This window comes from Antechinus flavipes, chromosome 4 (assembly GCF_016432865.1).
Source record: "Antechinus flavipes isolate AdamAnt ecotype Samford, QLD, Australia chromosome 4, AdamAnt_v2, whole genome shotgun sequence".
Taxonomy (NCBI): domain Eukaryota; kingdom Metazoa; phylum Chordata; class Mammalia; order Dasyuromorphia; family Dasyuridae; genus Antechinus; species Antechinus flavipes.
The window spans coordinates 198,444,838-198,461,119 of NC_067401.1; the positions used below are offsets into that span (position 1 = coordinate 198,444,838).

The 16,282-nt window shown below is 33.6% G+C and overlaps 1 protein-coding gene across 4 annotated transcripts in view; it reads right to left on the reverse strand.

The window, feature by feature from the left end:
- The window catches only part of BTBD9 (BTB domain containing 9), a 460,740-nt gene that overhangs the window by 205,148 nt on the left and 239,310 nt on the right, over positions 1 to 16,282 (reverse strand). For all 4 annotated transcript variants that reach the window (XM_051996861.1, XM_051996860.1, XM_051996862.1 and 1 more), the window contains exon 7: positions 2,646 to 2,755. In XM_051996861.1, coding sequence (XP_051852821.1) covers positions 2,646 to 2,755 — 110 coding nt within the window. The remainder of the gene's footprint in view (positions 1 to 2,645; positions 2,756 to 16,282) is intronic.

Genomic DNA, 16,282 nt, shown 5'->3' on the forward strand with positions numbered 1-16,282 from the left:
TCCCCATCTGCCCAAGATAGAGGCAGCTTTTCTCTAAAAAAAAAATAGTAAAATATCAGGGACAGATATGTAATTTCAATGCAGGTCATCTGTCAGTAGGTGCATATACATTTCTGTTTACCTGCACCACTGTTCCCATTTGGGTGAGGGATGATGACAAGTAGATGATTATACATCTAACTTCAGTCAATCCTGCAGGTTCACACACATGCCAAAAAAAAAAAAAAAAAAAAAACAAAGTTTGAGAGACTAGTGTTTCACAAGTCACCCAAAGAATTTCGTAGATCGCGGAGATCTTTTTTCCTAGCCTCCCATAGGCCTAAGCCTATTAGTCACCCAATAAGGCTGACTAGTTTAGTTTGGTCAAAATATGCAAGCTACTGATACTGTTCCTCACTGTGACTGGTTACAGTTTTCTCCCTTTTATTATAGTATCTTTCTGCCAGAGAAGTTCTCTGTTTATTCTACTTTTTGCTAATAATGATTTCCAAAAATATCTACATCAACATCCCAAGAAATTTATGGAATAACTTTAAGTCAACTAATAAATGGTACCTTCTTTATCCAATATTTCTGAGAATACAATGTTTAAGAGGAAAAGTAAATGATTATCATTCTTTTTATGTCTTTTAAATATGGAAACAAGCTTGGATTCCTGATGATGACCTTCTAATGACTATCTTTCTAAAACTGATTCTTCAGACTTCCTTATGTTTATTCTTCCTGCCATCTAAGCTTGAAATCCCAGTGTTATCTTTGCTTCTTCCCTCTTCCTTCTTAAAAGAAATCAATGACTAGATCCTGTTTATTTTTATTCTGATTTCTTTCAAAAACTTTCCTATTCCTACTACTATCCTCGTACATGTCCTGATTACTTGACTGAACCATTTTCACAGCTTGCTAACTAGGCTCCCCACCACAAATACTCAGCCATTCCTACGACATCTTCTACTGAGCTAGCAGAAGAATCTTTCTCATGCTCAGATCTCATCACATCACCCTGCTGAAAGCCTTTCAATGGCTGTCTACCATCTAGGAAATGAATTCCTAACCATTTCAAGAGGTTATCTGACTCGCACACAAACCTTTTTGACTTACTTCACTTGGTTGGACTTCTGTCTCTGCTGAGCTCCTTCAGGTCTGCATAGGATTTTATAGCCTATCTTAAACTTTTAGTATAATTTGTGGTTTACTATACTCTTTTTGGTCTGGACTTGCAACTTGTAGACTTAGGGAATCATTACTGCCGCTAAAAATGCAAATCAGCAACTCCCCTACAATTTAAGTTTTAAGAGAGTTGCCTGGAGTACTGAATTTCAAGACCTGAACCTAAGGCTTCCTAACTTTGGGGCTGCTTTTATATCTACTGCACTCTCATTTGTGTTCAATCTAAATTTAAGTTTTTGTCCCTTTCAAATCTCGAAAACTTTAAGAGGGTGAAGTTCATGTCATAGTTATTTTTTTCTCTTTCCCAGCAGCTAGCAAAGTATCTGACACATAGTAAGGAGGTACTTAGTTCTTTAGTATTCTAATTGCAAAATCATACTGTGAGGATTAGAGTAATGGAAAGACCTGGACCAGAAAGGAATAAGTAATTCTCCTTACCAAACTCCTTCCTGCTCAAATCTAAGTATTCTATAAAATTAAAAAACAAAAATCAACCAACCAACAACTTTGTTTTTCAATGTAAGGAAAAGTAGCAACCCCATTATTAGGGAATATTAAAACCCAAATCACCTAAATGCCAGAGAAATAAAGGTTGTAAATGTTTTAAAAATAACAATATTTTTCTTATGATACTATTTATTTTAGCTAAAAAAAAAGTCAATCTTTTTTTACAGGGATTTAATTGGGGTGTATATCTTGTCCTCAATTTTATTCATTCTTTGGAATATATTCAAATGAGCAGTTATTGTAAAGAAAATACGTGACCACAATAGAATGTATGGTGGAAGAGTTAGTGAGGAACCACTTTGGATGGAAAAAGGACACCTCTAGAATGATAAAAACCAACATAGATTGTGTAGAACTCCCCAAACTTAGGTTACCCTGGAAAAAGAGGTAATCTATAAAAGAATGAGGCAAGTAGTAGCCTATTCAATCTTTAAGCTTTATTTATCATAATCACTCTATACATCTGACCAAAATGCATCATGTCCTGAATAGCTTGAATAAGATAAATAATTTAATTAATTCTATAAAAAAGTCCATCTTAGCTTTACTTATAATGAAATAAAGAAAAATTTATCATTCAGGGCTTCATTAATGTATTAAAGGTAATCTACTCAGCAAATATAATTAAATGATAAATCAGTAATAATATCAGCTATTATAATATAATACATAATATAAATGATATATTATAAATATATCAGCTAGTATAATATAGAAATTTCTTTGTTATAAAAGATAATTAGGAATAATTATGACAATTACTATTATGATTGCTAATACTATTAAACTCCCAAGTCATTCAGTCATATAACAATATAGAATTGACTAGAGAGATTTCCTTTTTAAGAGTCTGAGTGCTACTTCAAAGTTTACTAAAAAGATGGATTAGGAAGAGCTGAAGCAATAATTTCATCTATTGGGGGGAAAAAACACATTTAAACAAATAAGAAAAATGTAGATGCACCACTTACCTATCAGACCCTTTTCAAGAGTAAAGGTTTTGTTTGTAAACATACATTCAAAAGCCACAAGATGGAAAACTTTGTTTACTGTGTTGTGTGTCCCAACTATTCGAACATACCTGAAGGAAAAGCAAGAAAAAGAAATATGTTTACAATGATGGTTATCACCACCAATCTAAGGATGACTGACAAGAATTATATAGTAAATATATCATAGCAAACAATTATGCATAAGGCAAATAAAGTAAAAGAGACCATATACTTGATTTCAAATTTAATTTCAAAGATCTTGGCTCCAATTAAAGCAAAAATAATTATAGCAAAATAAAGAACTGCACTTTCCTGATAATTATATGGAATTTTAATTTGATGTACCTAGAAAACCAAAAGTTCCTGTCTAATTCAACCTTGGAATATCAAATTAAATTACATATATAAGAAGACGTTTGCAGTTGAAAATTATAAATAATTTCTTAACTTTACTTGAGGCAAGAATGCTTCCAACAAACATAAATATAAATATATACCCTCACACATCCCACCCAAATCAACCAAGTCAAGTATTTTCAAATCCTATAGAGTATTCTACTAACTGGAGATAAATACTAAATCAATATTGTTTTCTTATTTAAAAGAAAAGCAAAATTAAATCTAAAAGCCTCAATGTTGTTGTTAAATCTTCATTGGTAAATTAACTCTTTTTACTCACATCAGACACTTCACACTTCATTTCTGCTGAAACCCTTTCCTGACTACAAGAAATGGTTATCAAAGCTAATCTAGGTTTTGTCATATCCATTCTTCTCTTTGGACTTCCTTCTCTGCTGCACAGAACTGGCATCTGCACAGTCTCATTGAGCAGCTCTTGAACACAGTGGCCTCTTCACCCACTGTATTACCTGGAGACTCCACCTTCGACAAACTTGGATCAGTCTGCTCCCTTCATTTTCCAAAGGGACAAGATAGTTCACAGATTAATGAACAGACAAATTCACTGTTAGGAGTGCTACATAATCCCATATGGAATTTATAAAACGGAATTCTCACTGGAATTTTTTTGAAAGTTGAGGGAGAATAACTTTATTAATTGATAATTCTCTCCCAGATTATCTAGTATTTTCAGTGAATAAAGGTATATATTAAAGAACAGATTCAATGAAGAGATGAAGGAATGGATAAAAGTTCTATAAAATCTTCTGCTGTATAAAACAACTTTCCATTTAGTTGATAAAAATTTCATTTCCAAGTTAAATGATGTTCACTAATTCAGTGATTTTCTCATTTCCAATATTCCAGTTAACTTTGTAATATAAATGCTGATTTTTTTTTTTAAAGCTCTAAGTAGACTGATTCTGAATTTTATACACATGGGCTATTTCACTCCCTGTTTCCTCCACTCCACCCCCCACTTCTAGCCTCAATCTTGGGGCATTCCCTATGTACCTCATTTATCCATCTGCTCCTCAACATGGGTTGATCACTCATCTTCAAAACCAATATAAATGCTATTTCTTAGACATGCTGCTTTGAGGGCTGCTGCACACAGCAAGGAACTACTACTCTTTCCACAGAGAGTCAAAAGCAGCTGCTACATCTGGCTGTCTGAACAGATCCTTTTGGCTAAGGAGGAGGTCAGCTTTAAGTGGTACTGTTGTCTTCAAGGAAGCTACAAAGCAGCTACTTTGTTTTAACTGGTCAGGGGATTTAATTTTACTGAATTTTAAAAAGTCTAAGTAATGCAGGATTTCAACCATTATTAGCTGTGACAAGTCTGTTGGCAGCTTTCTGGAAGGGAAGGGGTGTTAAACTTGGCACCTTGGTCAGAATCTAATTTTATAAATTTCCTGCAAGCCACAGTAACTCGACCATGATCAAATTTTCAACTGCATGTGGCAGTGACAAAGTGTGGAAGTGCCATTCTCAGCAACTCATAGTTGGGGGAGGGATTTTGTGGAACTAGAGTATTTTCCTAGCAATTTCTGGATAAATCAAATAGAGACTCTCTTTGTATAAAGTTAATTGGGGGGTGAGGGGTTAGTGTCCAAATGTTCTAGTTTTTAGGTCTCTACCACCTCCATGTCTAAGATCTACATGAAATAGTCCAGTTACAAGGACTAAAAGTCCCCTTAGTTTCTCTTTAAAATACGAGTGTGGACATGCTTCTCCCCAATGCCCACTCCCTCTTTTTTTTTTTTTTTTTTCCCACACAATACTATAATCAGACTTTCCATGTTTTCCAAGATAGGGCTAATTTTTTCCAGGACAATAACCAGCTAACCTGGGAATGGAAAATATCAGTTAAAAAGGAAAATGTTTGCTGAAATGACTTATTTTACTGATTATGATAGACACAATAACAGATATATAGTTGGTAAACTAGGGGACATCATTAGATTTTTTTAAAGTACTATATAAATGTAGAATATGCTATCTCCAATGCATAATCCTGAGGCCAAATTAGAAATTTACTACTGTAGATGATATTTCTTGATTAACCTGTTAAATATAACACCCTTAACAAGTTTAATTACCCCAGTTTTCTAATAATCTTTATGTCCCCATAAGCTTGCTGTATAGTTTACAAAAATATCAAGGAAAGATAGGCTAAGGTGGTGTCCTTTCCCTCAGACTAATGAGGCCATTTTCTCTACTAAAATTCAAACTGAGAAAAGAAAGGGAAGTCGAGAATTAAAGAAATGGTTCAAGAAGAGAGTAATACACATTCAAAAAAGAAATAGTTTACATTTCTGGACTTTATACTGAACAAATATATATGTGATTAAAGTTCTTTTAATCTATAATTTTTGTTCTAAGTTCAGTGACTGCCTATTAGAATCTCTTTAGTAGAAACATTAATACAAAATGAAACTTCACTTAGTGAAATGCATTTTAAATAAACTCAAGAAAGAATTAAAGTCAAATGTCATAGTGTTGTAATCTAAGTTATAGTAATTGTTGTAATCTAAGTTATAGTAAGAAATTCTAGAAATACCAGAAATAGTTTAAGACTGGCCTCCAGGATAAGATTTTTATGAAGTGACAGTATCCAGATAACATGCCTAGAGAAGCTAGAAGGGTCAAAATAGGTACTTTAGAGGAACAACAGAAAAAAATTGATAGAATACTGTATACTTTAGAGTATGAATTATTAGCAACCTATAGAACTGTATTTCCATATGCAAACACAGACTTAAGAGAAAGGCCATATCAGCTGTTAATTGTACAAAACAAGGTATTGAGCTACTGAACTGATAAAAATCAATCAAGAACAAAAAATGGATGAGAGGTAACTACATGCACTGTGTGAGAATGCTTAATGGGTTAATTAATATTAACTTCTCCCCAAAGGAGGATTTTTCTGCCATTTTTGAATATGGGTTGTACTACAAGGGAGAAGGAACTTATCAAGGAGGAACATGCAATGAGAATGATGGAGTGTATGGGGCGCAGCTCCTAAGAAAATATAGCAGTAATTCTGAGGCTCCCTGACTTTAGGAGTGCTACTATTCTAACAATGTCTGTCAATAATCCTAAGTCTCCTGGCCTTAGGAACACTATGTATGGTATAGTCCTACAAATAATGCTGTCAGATAAATAATTTGTTGGTCAGTGATAACAAAGTTACTGAGACAATAATGAACAGACTACTCCTCAAACCTATCTGTAAGCCATAAAAGTAACAAATAAATAACATGAAGCTCCCAGTCTCGCTAACTTTTCCTTTAACTTTATCTTCTTGCTTCTGGTATTTTGTTAAATTCTTTTGGAACCTCACCCGCTTCAATTGGTGTTACAATTATAATAAACTTTGCCCCTTAATTTGAAGATGAGTTTGTGCCTATAAATTCCTTTGAGACACCTTGTGACAACCGTCTGTAACACTCCAGTCTTTCAGGGTCTCCTTTGTACCTTAACAGGAAATTTAAGAAGTCTGTTAACTTTGTCATCCCAGCCATTGATTCAATGAAGAAGGGAACTTAATGCTTCAGAATAGGAAATAAAAGGGTGTATTCTCATGTCTATAAGCGCAGATCTGCCCCTGGATGGACAGCCTTGCAATAACTGTTTAAAAACAAACAAAAACAAACCATCTTATTTCATATACTCCTGAGTCCTTTTTATCTTTGTAGCATATTTCTAAGATGGATCTGTAATTGCAATATTTGTTACTTGCCTGCTGTCCATGAACATTTAAGAATGTACATAAATAATATTTAATGACAAAATCTCTTTCCCAAGAGTCATATATTGTGTTTCTTAATCTAGGTATTTTCCTGTGGTCCAGGGTTTGTTATTACTGATGTTATTATCAAACTAAAAGTATGGAAGTGGGAATGACTACTGGTCCTGTTAGGGCAGCAAGTAGAAAATTATTTATTGAAAGAATGAATTGTAAACTCAAAGTAAAGAATTGTAAGGTGTAGGAAAAGCATGATGAAATAGAAAATATTTATTTTCCAAGGAAATTTTCTCCAGCTACACCATCTTTGCTATAAAGTGACTCAGAAGTTTTCGTTTTTGTTTTTTTTTTTAATTGAGAGATTCAAAACACTGCTCCAAAGTCAGCCCAAAGTAGTTACTGGCTTAAAAAGTGGCCTATATGAACATTAGTTTTGGGAAGTATTTTTACCATATTCACATTCAAGTATACTTTTTTGTTGGGGGGTGGGGTGGGAGTGGGGGAGAAGCCAATCTAAGTAAGTGACTTGGCCTCGGTCACAAAGCTAGTTAAGCATTAGATTTTTTTTTTAAATTTAATTTAATTTAATAATAAGACTATAAAGAAGAGAGGCAAATCATACCCCTCTTTTCAGACACAGCAGAGAGAGATTTTCTGAACAAAACAAAGGATAGTCTGTTAAAAAAAAAAAGGCTATTAGTCTATTTAAAAAAACAGATAACATTACATGATCACATGAAACAGAATTACATGATTACATGAAAATAAAAAGCTTACTGTAAGAACTAAATTACTGTCCCAAGGCAATGAATAGGAAGAAATAATTGCTATCAAACCAAAACAAATAACTGTATCAAATGCCTAGAATGAGGATTTGGGATCTAAGATGCCAAACTGACAAAATCTAAGTCCAAAAGTCACCCCCAAGAGACAAGACAAAAAATTAAGCATTAGATTTGAGGCTGGATTTGAATGCAGGTCCTCTGAATTCTGGGCTGATGCTCTATCCACCATGTCATCTAGTTGCATCTAAAGTACATTTTTACTAACGAACTGAAAGGTAACTGAAATGATCAATATTCTTGTTTTCCAGAAGTAAATAGTTGAGTTTCTTGTGTGAAAAAAAGAAAATAGCTAACTGAAATCATTTACTACATGACAACTCTATTACAACAAAAGATTTGAGTGCTTTTATGTTATGGACCAGAATTCTGTACTTGAAACAAGGATTCTTACAAGGTGTTAACTCAGTGGAATTGATAAGATAATGGTGATCTAGTTTAGCTATCTAGTTCTCTGTTTAGTATATGTACTTAGTACTTAGTTCTACAAGATTCACACCTATGATGATGTAATTATAATAGTGTGTATAACAGCCAGCAGGTACACAGAGACAGATTCATTCCATCGTCCACTTTTGTGGTGGCTGAAGGCTGAAGCATAAGCCCTCCAACTCAAGAGAGATTCATTCATCCCATTTCACACCACTATGGTGGCAGGGCTTTCCTCCTTAGCTTCTCCAAAAGCTAGCCCAGGCCCCAGGCAAGGAAACTAGATTGTGAAGGAGAAAATAAAGGATTTGGACTTTACACCTGACTATTCTTCTGGTGATTAATCTGCTGAAAGGAAGGCTGCTCCAAGACCTCCAGAAAACCAACTTTTATACTATAAAAATAATCTGTTCTTTTAATTATAAATCATGATATTTCTTGTTTGTCAGAAATTTAATGGCTTCTCTCTTCTGACAAAAAGTATTAATAATTAATAATTATAAGGAGTAACTTCTTGATAATGAGAATGTTGCATTGGAGTCAGAGGACCTGGGTTCATTCTTAGGGTTATGAGCTAACTTATGTGATTTGGGGTAAGTCATCAGAACTGGCTGAGCCTCAGCTTCTGTATCAATAAAGAGAAGGAGATGGGCTAGATAATCTTCAAAACCCTTAGTGTCTAAAAATCTCTCATCTAAAAGTGTTTTATGATATCCTCTATGGAGTATTTATGGAAGAATATAAACCTTACCCATGACGAATAAACCTGAATAGGTTGTGATAACACAGAACAGAGATACAGTAAAAATTCTCTAACTTTACATAAGACTAAAGAGATAAGGCAGTTGATTTGATTAACTAAGTAGTACACTCACAAATTAGTGAAAGGTCTGAAGGACAAACACTGAGGATCTTCAATTGAATAATCTCCAATTATAGATATGGTCAAAAGTATCACATAAGAAGAGTTTTAGGAATTCTTCCTGGGATCATGCCTTCTGTGTAAGTAATTCTGAATTGAAGACAGGTTATACTGCTTATAGGTGTAGGATACAAGTGAAACCCCTAATAAGTAGGGCATGAAAGACCAAGAGAAAAATGGGTCTGGGAACTGTTCTTGCTATTCAGTTAATTTTTCTATTGCTGGGTAATTTTTTTGAGGAAGAGTACTTTAATTTGCAATGCCTTATAGGAAAAGACATGGAATACTGAAGATTTAGTGTGAAAAAATATATATTTCTCTCATCCTGAGAAAGTGAAGGCTTAAAACAAGTAGAATAATTCCTGCTACTGTTTTATGCAAATTTTAAACAAATTCCCACTCAGGACTAAGATTAATTTTATTATGCAATAAAACATTGAAATTAACACAAAATGTATTTGAATAAAGCCAAATTGCTAAAATTTCAATATTTACATATTTTTACTATCCTCCCAAGAGTTTGAGAATAAAAAAAGTTTTATTTTTAAAATGAATGGGCTATTTCCCCCTAGTTAATGTAATAGATTATCATATTTATATGAAAACATATAAATGCTTCGTCATATCAAATCTCAAAGTATAATACAAAACATTAATCATCAAAAGAAAGGGCTAAGAAATAGAGTGGATCAGTGGAACAGACTGGGTATCCAATACACACTAGTAAAAATAACCATGTAATCTACTATTTGAGAAACTTAAAAGACGCAAGCTTTGGAGATAAGAACTCACTATTTGAAAAAACTGCTGAGAAAACTGGCAGGAACAACTCACTCCAACATCTCACACCACATAATAAGATATAGTCAAAATAGGTATGTTTACCTGTCAAATCGATGGAAAATAGAAGAATTTAAGTCCAAACAAGAGAGAGCATTACAAGATGTAAAAAGAATAATTTAAATTAAATTAAAAAGGGTTTGCACAAACAAAATCAGTGTAATTAAGATCAACTGAAAGCTGGCAAAAAATATTTACAGCAAGTATCTCTGATAAAGGTTTTATATCTCAAATTAATATAGAAGTAAGCTGAATTTATAAAAATACAAGTCATTCCCTAATAAATATATGGGCAAAGGATATAAACAGACAATTTCCAAAAGAAATCAAAATTATAGTCATAAATGTTAGAGGGAATATGAGAAAATTAGGACATTAATACCCTCTGGTTGGAGTTGTAAACTAACCCAATCTTTCTGTAGAGCATTTGACATGACACCCAAAAGGCTATAAAACTCTGCTTGCCCTTTGACCCAACAATACCTACAACTAAGTCTGTACTCCAAAAAGATTTTTTAAAAAGGAGGAGGGGAAAGGACATATATATATACACATACATACACACATACACACACAAAAATATTTTATAGCAGCTCTATTTGTGGTAGCAAAGAACTGAAAATTGAGGGGATGTTCATAAATTGGAGAATGTCTGAACAAGTTGTGGTATATGATTGTGATGATTACTACTGTTATAAGAAATGACAAATAGGACCTCAGGAAAAGCTGTAAAGACTTACATGAACTAATACAAAATGAAGTGAACAGAAGCAGGAAAATGTTACACATATTAACAATATTGTATGATGAAGAACTGTGAATGACTTGGCTATTCTCAGCAATCAGTAATCCAAGTCAATTCCAAAGGATTCATGATGAAAAATGCTTTCTACTCCCAAAGAAAGAACTGATGTAGTCTGAATGCAGATCAAAAGACTACTTTTCACTGCATTTTTTTTCACTATTTTTTTCTTGGGAGTGTGGGTGGGGTTCCTTATGAAGTTTTTTTTTTTTTTTTTTTTTTTTTTTTTTTTGGCTACAACATGACTGATAATGGAAATATGTTTTACATGATAGTACATGAATAACTTACATCACAATGCTTACCATCTTAGGGAATAGGAAGGGGAGGAAGAAAGGTAAAGAATTTTTGAACTCAAAATTTAAAAAAAATGTTAAAAATTGTTTTTACATGCAACTGACAAAAAATAAAGCATTATTTAAATGGAAAAGAAAGGTATATAGACAAATGAATCCAAAAGAATTTTGTAGTAAGAAGGAATGCAGGGGAAAATTAAATGAATGAGTTTCTCTAGGAATTTTAAGGAACTTAAAAAAACCCAAAAAACAAATGTGGCTCCTTTGTTATTTTTGATCTAATGAGTTGGTATCGTTTTTGTTTTGTTTTGATTGCTTCTGCAGGGAGGTGAAAAGAGGAAGATTTAATATTCAGCATCAGGGATCTAACTTGTTGAGAAGGATTGATCTCAGTGAATTAAGAAAAGGACTGAGCACTCTTTAAATTCTCTGGGCCTTAGGTTCCTCATTTGTAAGATAAAGAGATTATATTCTTTATGATTTCTATATAGCTAAATGTGTTAGGCTAGTGAGGGTGAAGGCTGAGAAAAGAGCTAGAAAAATAAAGAAATAATGAAGCTTGATTCTTAACTAGAAATGAAATTCAACAAGTATTTATTATGTATCTAGAATACGATGCATGAGGCACTGTGCAAAATGCTGAGGATACAAAGACAAAAAACAGAAAGGAATGGAGGAGACCCTTAAGTTGAAAGACTTTCTGGCTGACAAAATATTAGATTTTCAGAATGATGACAATGAAACTTCATAGTACATAAAGTTTTCTAACCTCTGTATCTAATCATTGAAATTTGGAAGGAAAGTTCAAGTTCTTCAGACAACTAAATATATTTTGGAAAAAGCAAACCCAAAACTCACACTTATGTCATCTACTGCTTCAGGATTCCCAGAATTTTCCTTCAGAAAATCTATACTATCACCATGGCAAATATTGTGATCTAAAGGATCCATGAACTTGAAATAATATTTCAAGCAAAGATAAACTGATCTGGATATAAAGTTGTTTACCAGAAACCAAAAACTATAAATAAATGAAAATTCCAAACAGAAAACCAGAGAATGATCCTTCCCTATCAGTGAAAGAAATAAAAAAAAAATAGTAAAAGAGAGGGAGAAGACATGAGTTTCTGCTCTGTGTGCCAAAACTGGCATGAAAGATATGATATGATGTGCAATACAGTATCTCAGGAACTGCTAATACTAGAAACGTATGACTGATATTATCTAGATGCCTATATTCCAGTTTTCATGTCATGAAGGATTATTACTCTTCAACTGAATTGATGTGAGAGATTTTGCCACTAAAATCTGTCATTCTGTTAGAAACAAAAGAAAGGAAAAAAGAAAAAGGCAAGTTGTTATTCTGAATGTCAAACTACATGGCTATGGAGTTGAGATTCAAATGGGTAGTAAAAGAGAATAGAAAAGATAGGGTCTTGAACAAAAATAGCTTTTTTTGATACTTTGACCTTATATTAATATAATGATGTAAAATGTAAGTTTTGCACCCCTTGGTGTTATTGACAGTAGTCCCAAAGATTAGGCCAGATTTATTCAGCTTATTCCCACTCCACATTTGTAGTGAATTAATGAGTAGTCTGGAAGACAGAGTAGATTTACTTATTCATTCAACCAAATTAATTTTTATTAGTTAATTACTCATTTAACAATTTGTTTATAGGAGTTGAAGTACTCTGATTGCTCTGTATGGATGTATAAATGCCTAGCTTCTCTTTTTGCTGGCACCACTGGCAGTTTGACATTCGTTATTATCTTCTGAATGGGATTCTGGATGGCTGGGCTCAACTTCACATACAAATAATGTTCAGTACTCAACACTATTAGAAAATAAAAAACATTCTCATCTAATAATCTTGCTTTGATGCAAACAGGTCTATGACTTTCCTCCATCAATTAGTGAGTCAGTAAGTAGTGAAAAGGGCAGTGTGGGGGCAGTGAAGGGCTCTAGTTTTGGAGTCAGAAGCTTGGGTTTAAATCTTGCTGCTGCTGCTGCTACCCATGTGACGTTGGAAATCACTTGATTTCTTTGGGTTTCACATTCCTAATCCCTAAAATGGACTGAATGGCTTAAGGCCCCTTTTTCAAGCTTAAAATCTTTTTTTTTTAATTTTAAATATATTTTGCTGTTTAGAAAAAAACAATTAAAAATATTTTAGTTCTGTTTCACTTTAATCCCTCCTCCTGTCTTACCTAACTTTTTTATAGTCTTCCTAACCAAATCTTGACCCTCTCCTAGCCTCCTATCTTCCAGAATGGCTTCTTGTTTAATAAAAAAAACACAAGTCTGCACAATCCAGTAACCAATCATCACACTACCAAAATGATTTAAATCACACGTAGGACTTTTGTTAGTCACAGTGTCAGAATAATAAATCAGTAATTAATTCTCACTGAGCAAAAAAGAAAGTAACTCAGAGCTTTGCTCTAGCACTTCTCTAATCCTTTATCTACAGTGAACACCAAAACAACTGTATGGACAGTACAAACTGTTTGATTCATCTTGATAACTGTGGGAAAATATACTATTCTTCCTTTTGCCTCACTCCCTAGAATAATCATCATACTCCACATCTAGATGGGATGATTCAGACACTCTGGAGTAGGTACATTTTCATCTGGTATTTTTCCTTCATACTTACACCACACTCTTTCTTTGCTGCTGCCATCTATAAAATTTGGTTAGTTCAGATAACAATTGCTGCCAGGGATCCCACAGATTCAATTGTGGAACCTGGGGGAGGCTTCCTAATATCAAAGCTTTGGCTGCTACACCTGAGCTGTGCCATAGGAAGTATGTGCCAAAATAGAAGAAGGTACATACTGTAGAAACTCTTAAATCCAAGCAGCTACATTGGTAGCTTTTTCTATATACTTGTATATTTGTGTGTATATATACACACACTATACAGAGAGAGAGAGACAGAGAGAGAGAGAAAACGAGAACACAAATGTATGGTGAATGCAGCCCTAAATTCTAAACTAAGAAAATGATGTGAAAGTCACAAGTGAAGAAGGGCAATCTCATATCAACAGTTCATTTTATTTGTTGCCAATTCCAGGAAGATACTTTTGAAGATTTTTTTTTAAACAACAAAAATTAGTACATCATAGACAGATGCCAACTAGAAGTTTTAAAATGAAGTTTCAGACTTTCAATAAGCTCTTTACATGGCCAAGAAATATAGCCTGGAAACCCATGGCTGTGCCCTATTGGAGGTGGATAAACACTCATGAAAATTAAATAGCATTCACATTCTGATTATTACCTTTCTTATTCTTCCAGAGCTGCACCTATAACACTCTGCTTTGCATCTTTTAAGACTGCACAGTCTAGCAGACAAGGGAATTAAAAGGCCATTCTGTGCTTGACTCTCAGTGGAAAAGGAAATAATGTCATTCAGGGCTTTCCTAGCAGTGCCTATCAGAAGCACAAGTTAGGAGATGAAGATGAACAGGGACAGATTTTCTGGCATGGGGAATTACCAGTGAAAATACATAGAGTCAGAAGATGGAGTGTTTTGTGTGAGAAAAGCAAGAAGAATCAGTGTCCCTAGATTTAAGAGTATATAGGAAGGGGTAGAAAGATATAAAGCATGAAAAAAAAAAAAACTTGAAAGGAGATAGAGGCAAGATTATGAATGGTTTTAAAAGCCAATCAGAGGATTTTATATTTGATCTTGGAGCAATAAGGTGCCACTAAAACTTGTGTGTATTTTAGAAAGATGAATTTGACAGCTAAGTGTAGGATGAATTGCAGTGTGAGAGGTTTAAGCAGAGACCAATATAAGGCTATTTCACTAATCCAGACATGAAATGATGTAGGTTTCCACTAGTGATGGCAATGTCAGGGGAGAGAAGGCACAGATAAAAAGAGATGTCATAAAGGTAAAAATAATAAGACTTGGTGACTGGACTGCAGATCTGAGACTGTGAAGATGGTGTTATCCTTGATAGTAGTAGGAAAGTCAATGAGATGGAAGGCTTTTTGGATGAAAGACACCAAGCTCAGTTTTGAACATGCTAAATTTAAGATGCCCTACAAGACATCAGGTTTGGGCTGTTCAAAACAGATGTGGATCTGGAGATGTTGGGAGAGTAGCTGGGGCAGAAGAAATACTTCTGAAAATCATCTGCATAGAGATGATATTTGAATACATGGGAACTAATGAGATCACCAAATGAAATAGTAAACATGGAGAAGGTCTAGGACAGAACCTTGAGGGACAACTACTATTAAACGCCAAACTAGACAAAAATTCAGCAGATGAAACTAAAGAATAGTCAGGTAGGAGGAGAACTTGGAGAGAGAATGTCGCAAAAACCTGGAGAGAAGAGATCACTGAAGAGATGAGAATGGTTGATAGTTTTAAACTCTACAGAGAGGTCAAGATGGATAATGACTGAGAAAAGACAATTAAATTTATCAATTAAGAGATCACTGGTAACTCTCAAGAGACCAATTTCAGTTGAATGAGTCTGGAAGTCAGACCACACAATTAAGAAGGAAGTGAGATCTAGGTGTTTACTGTTAACATTTAAGCTGTTTACACTAGAACAGATAAATACTGAAGTAGTCCTTCTCCAAGATGATTTTAGAAGATATTATAATAAAAGCATATTCACTGAATTAGTCATGAACAACTTACACTGTACTGAATATAAAAATTACAAGTCAGAATAGGAAACTTTGTTCTCAGCCAAGCTGTCATGTCATGATATAACTGAATACTCTATCAGAGAAAAAAAATTGCTGATTAAAAATTGATCTATATCATACTATGGAAAAAAAACAAAACAAAAAAGCCAATGAATAAAGTAAAGTTCCAGTAATTCTCAAAAGGAGATGGGAACTTTTGATCACAGTACTTTATTGGTTTAAATGGAATAAAAGCTATTTCAATGTTAGTGACATATGATTGTTATGACATCAAGAATGTTAGTGAGTATATGGTATGTATAATAGAGAGGATGAGAATTTCAGGCTTCTACAATTTATTTTTTGATGTTTTTGGGTTTTTTTTTCTTTTTGAATGTGCTGGCTTGTAAGCATTTTTAACAGCTTATCAATATGCTCTTATTCCATAGCTAGGTGGTATAAAGGAAATTTGGAAGTTTGAAAGACTGGGTTTAAATCCTAATAATATGACCTCAGAAAGTAATTTAACTTCTTTCATTCTCAATTTCCTATAAAATGGAAAAGGAGTGAAGGTGGTAAGAGAAATCTATAAAATAGGGATAATAATAGCATTTATCTTACATGGCTGTTTTAAGGATCAAATAAAATAATGCACATAAAGTTCTTTGTAAACCTTAA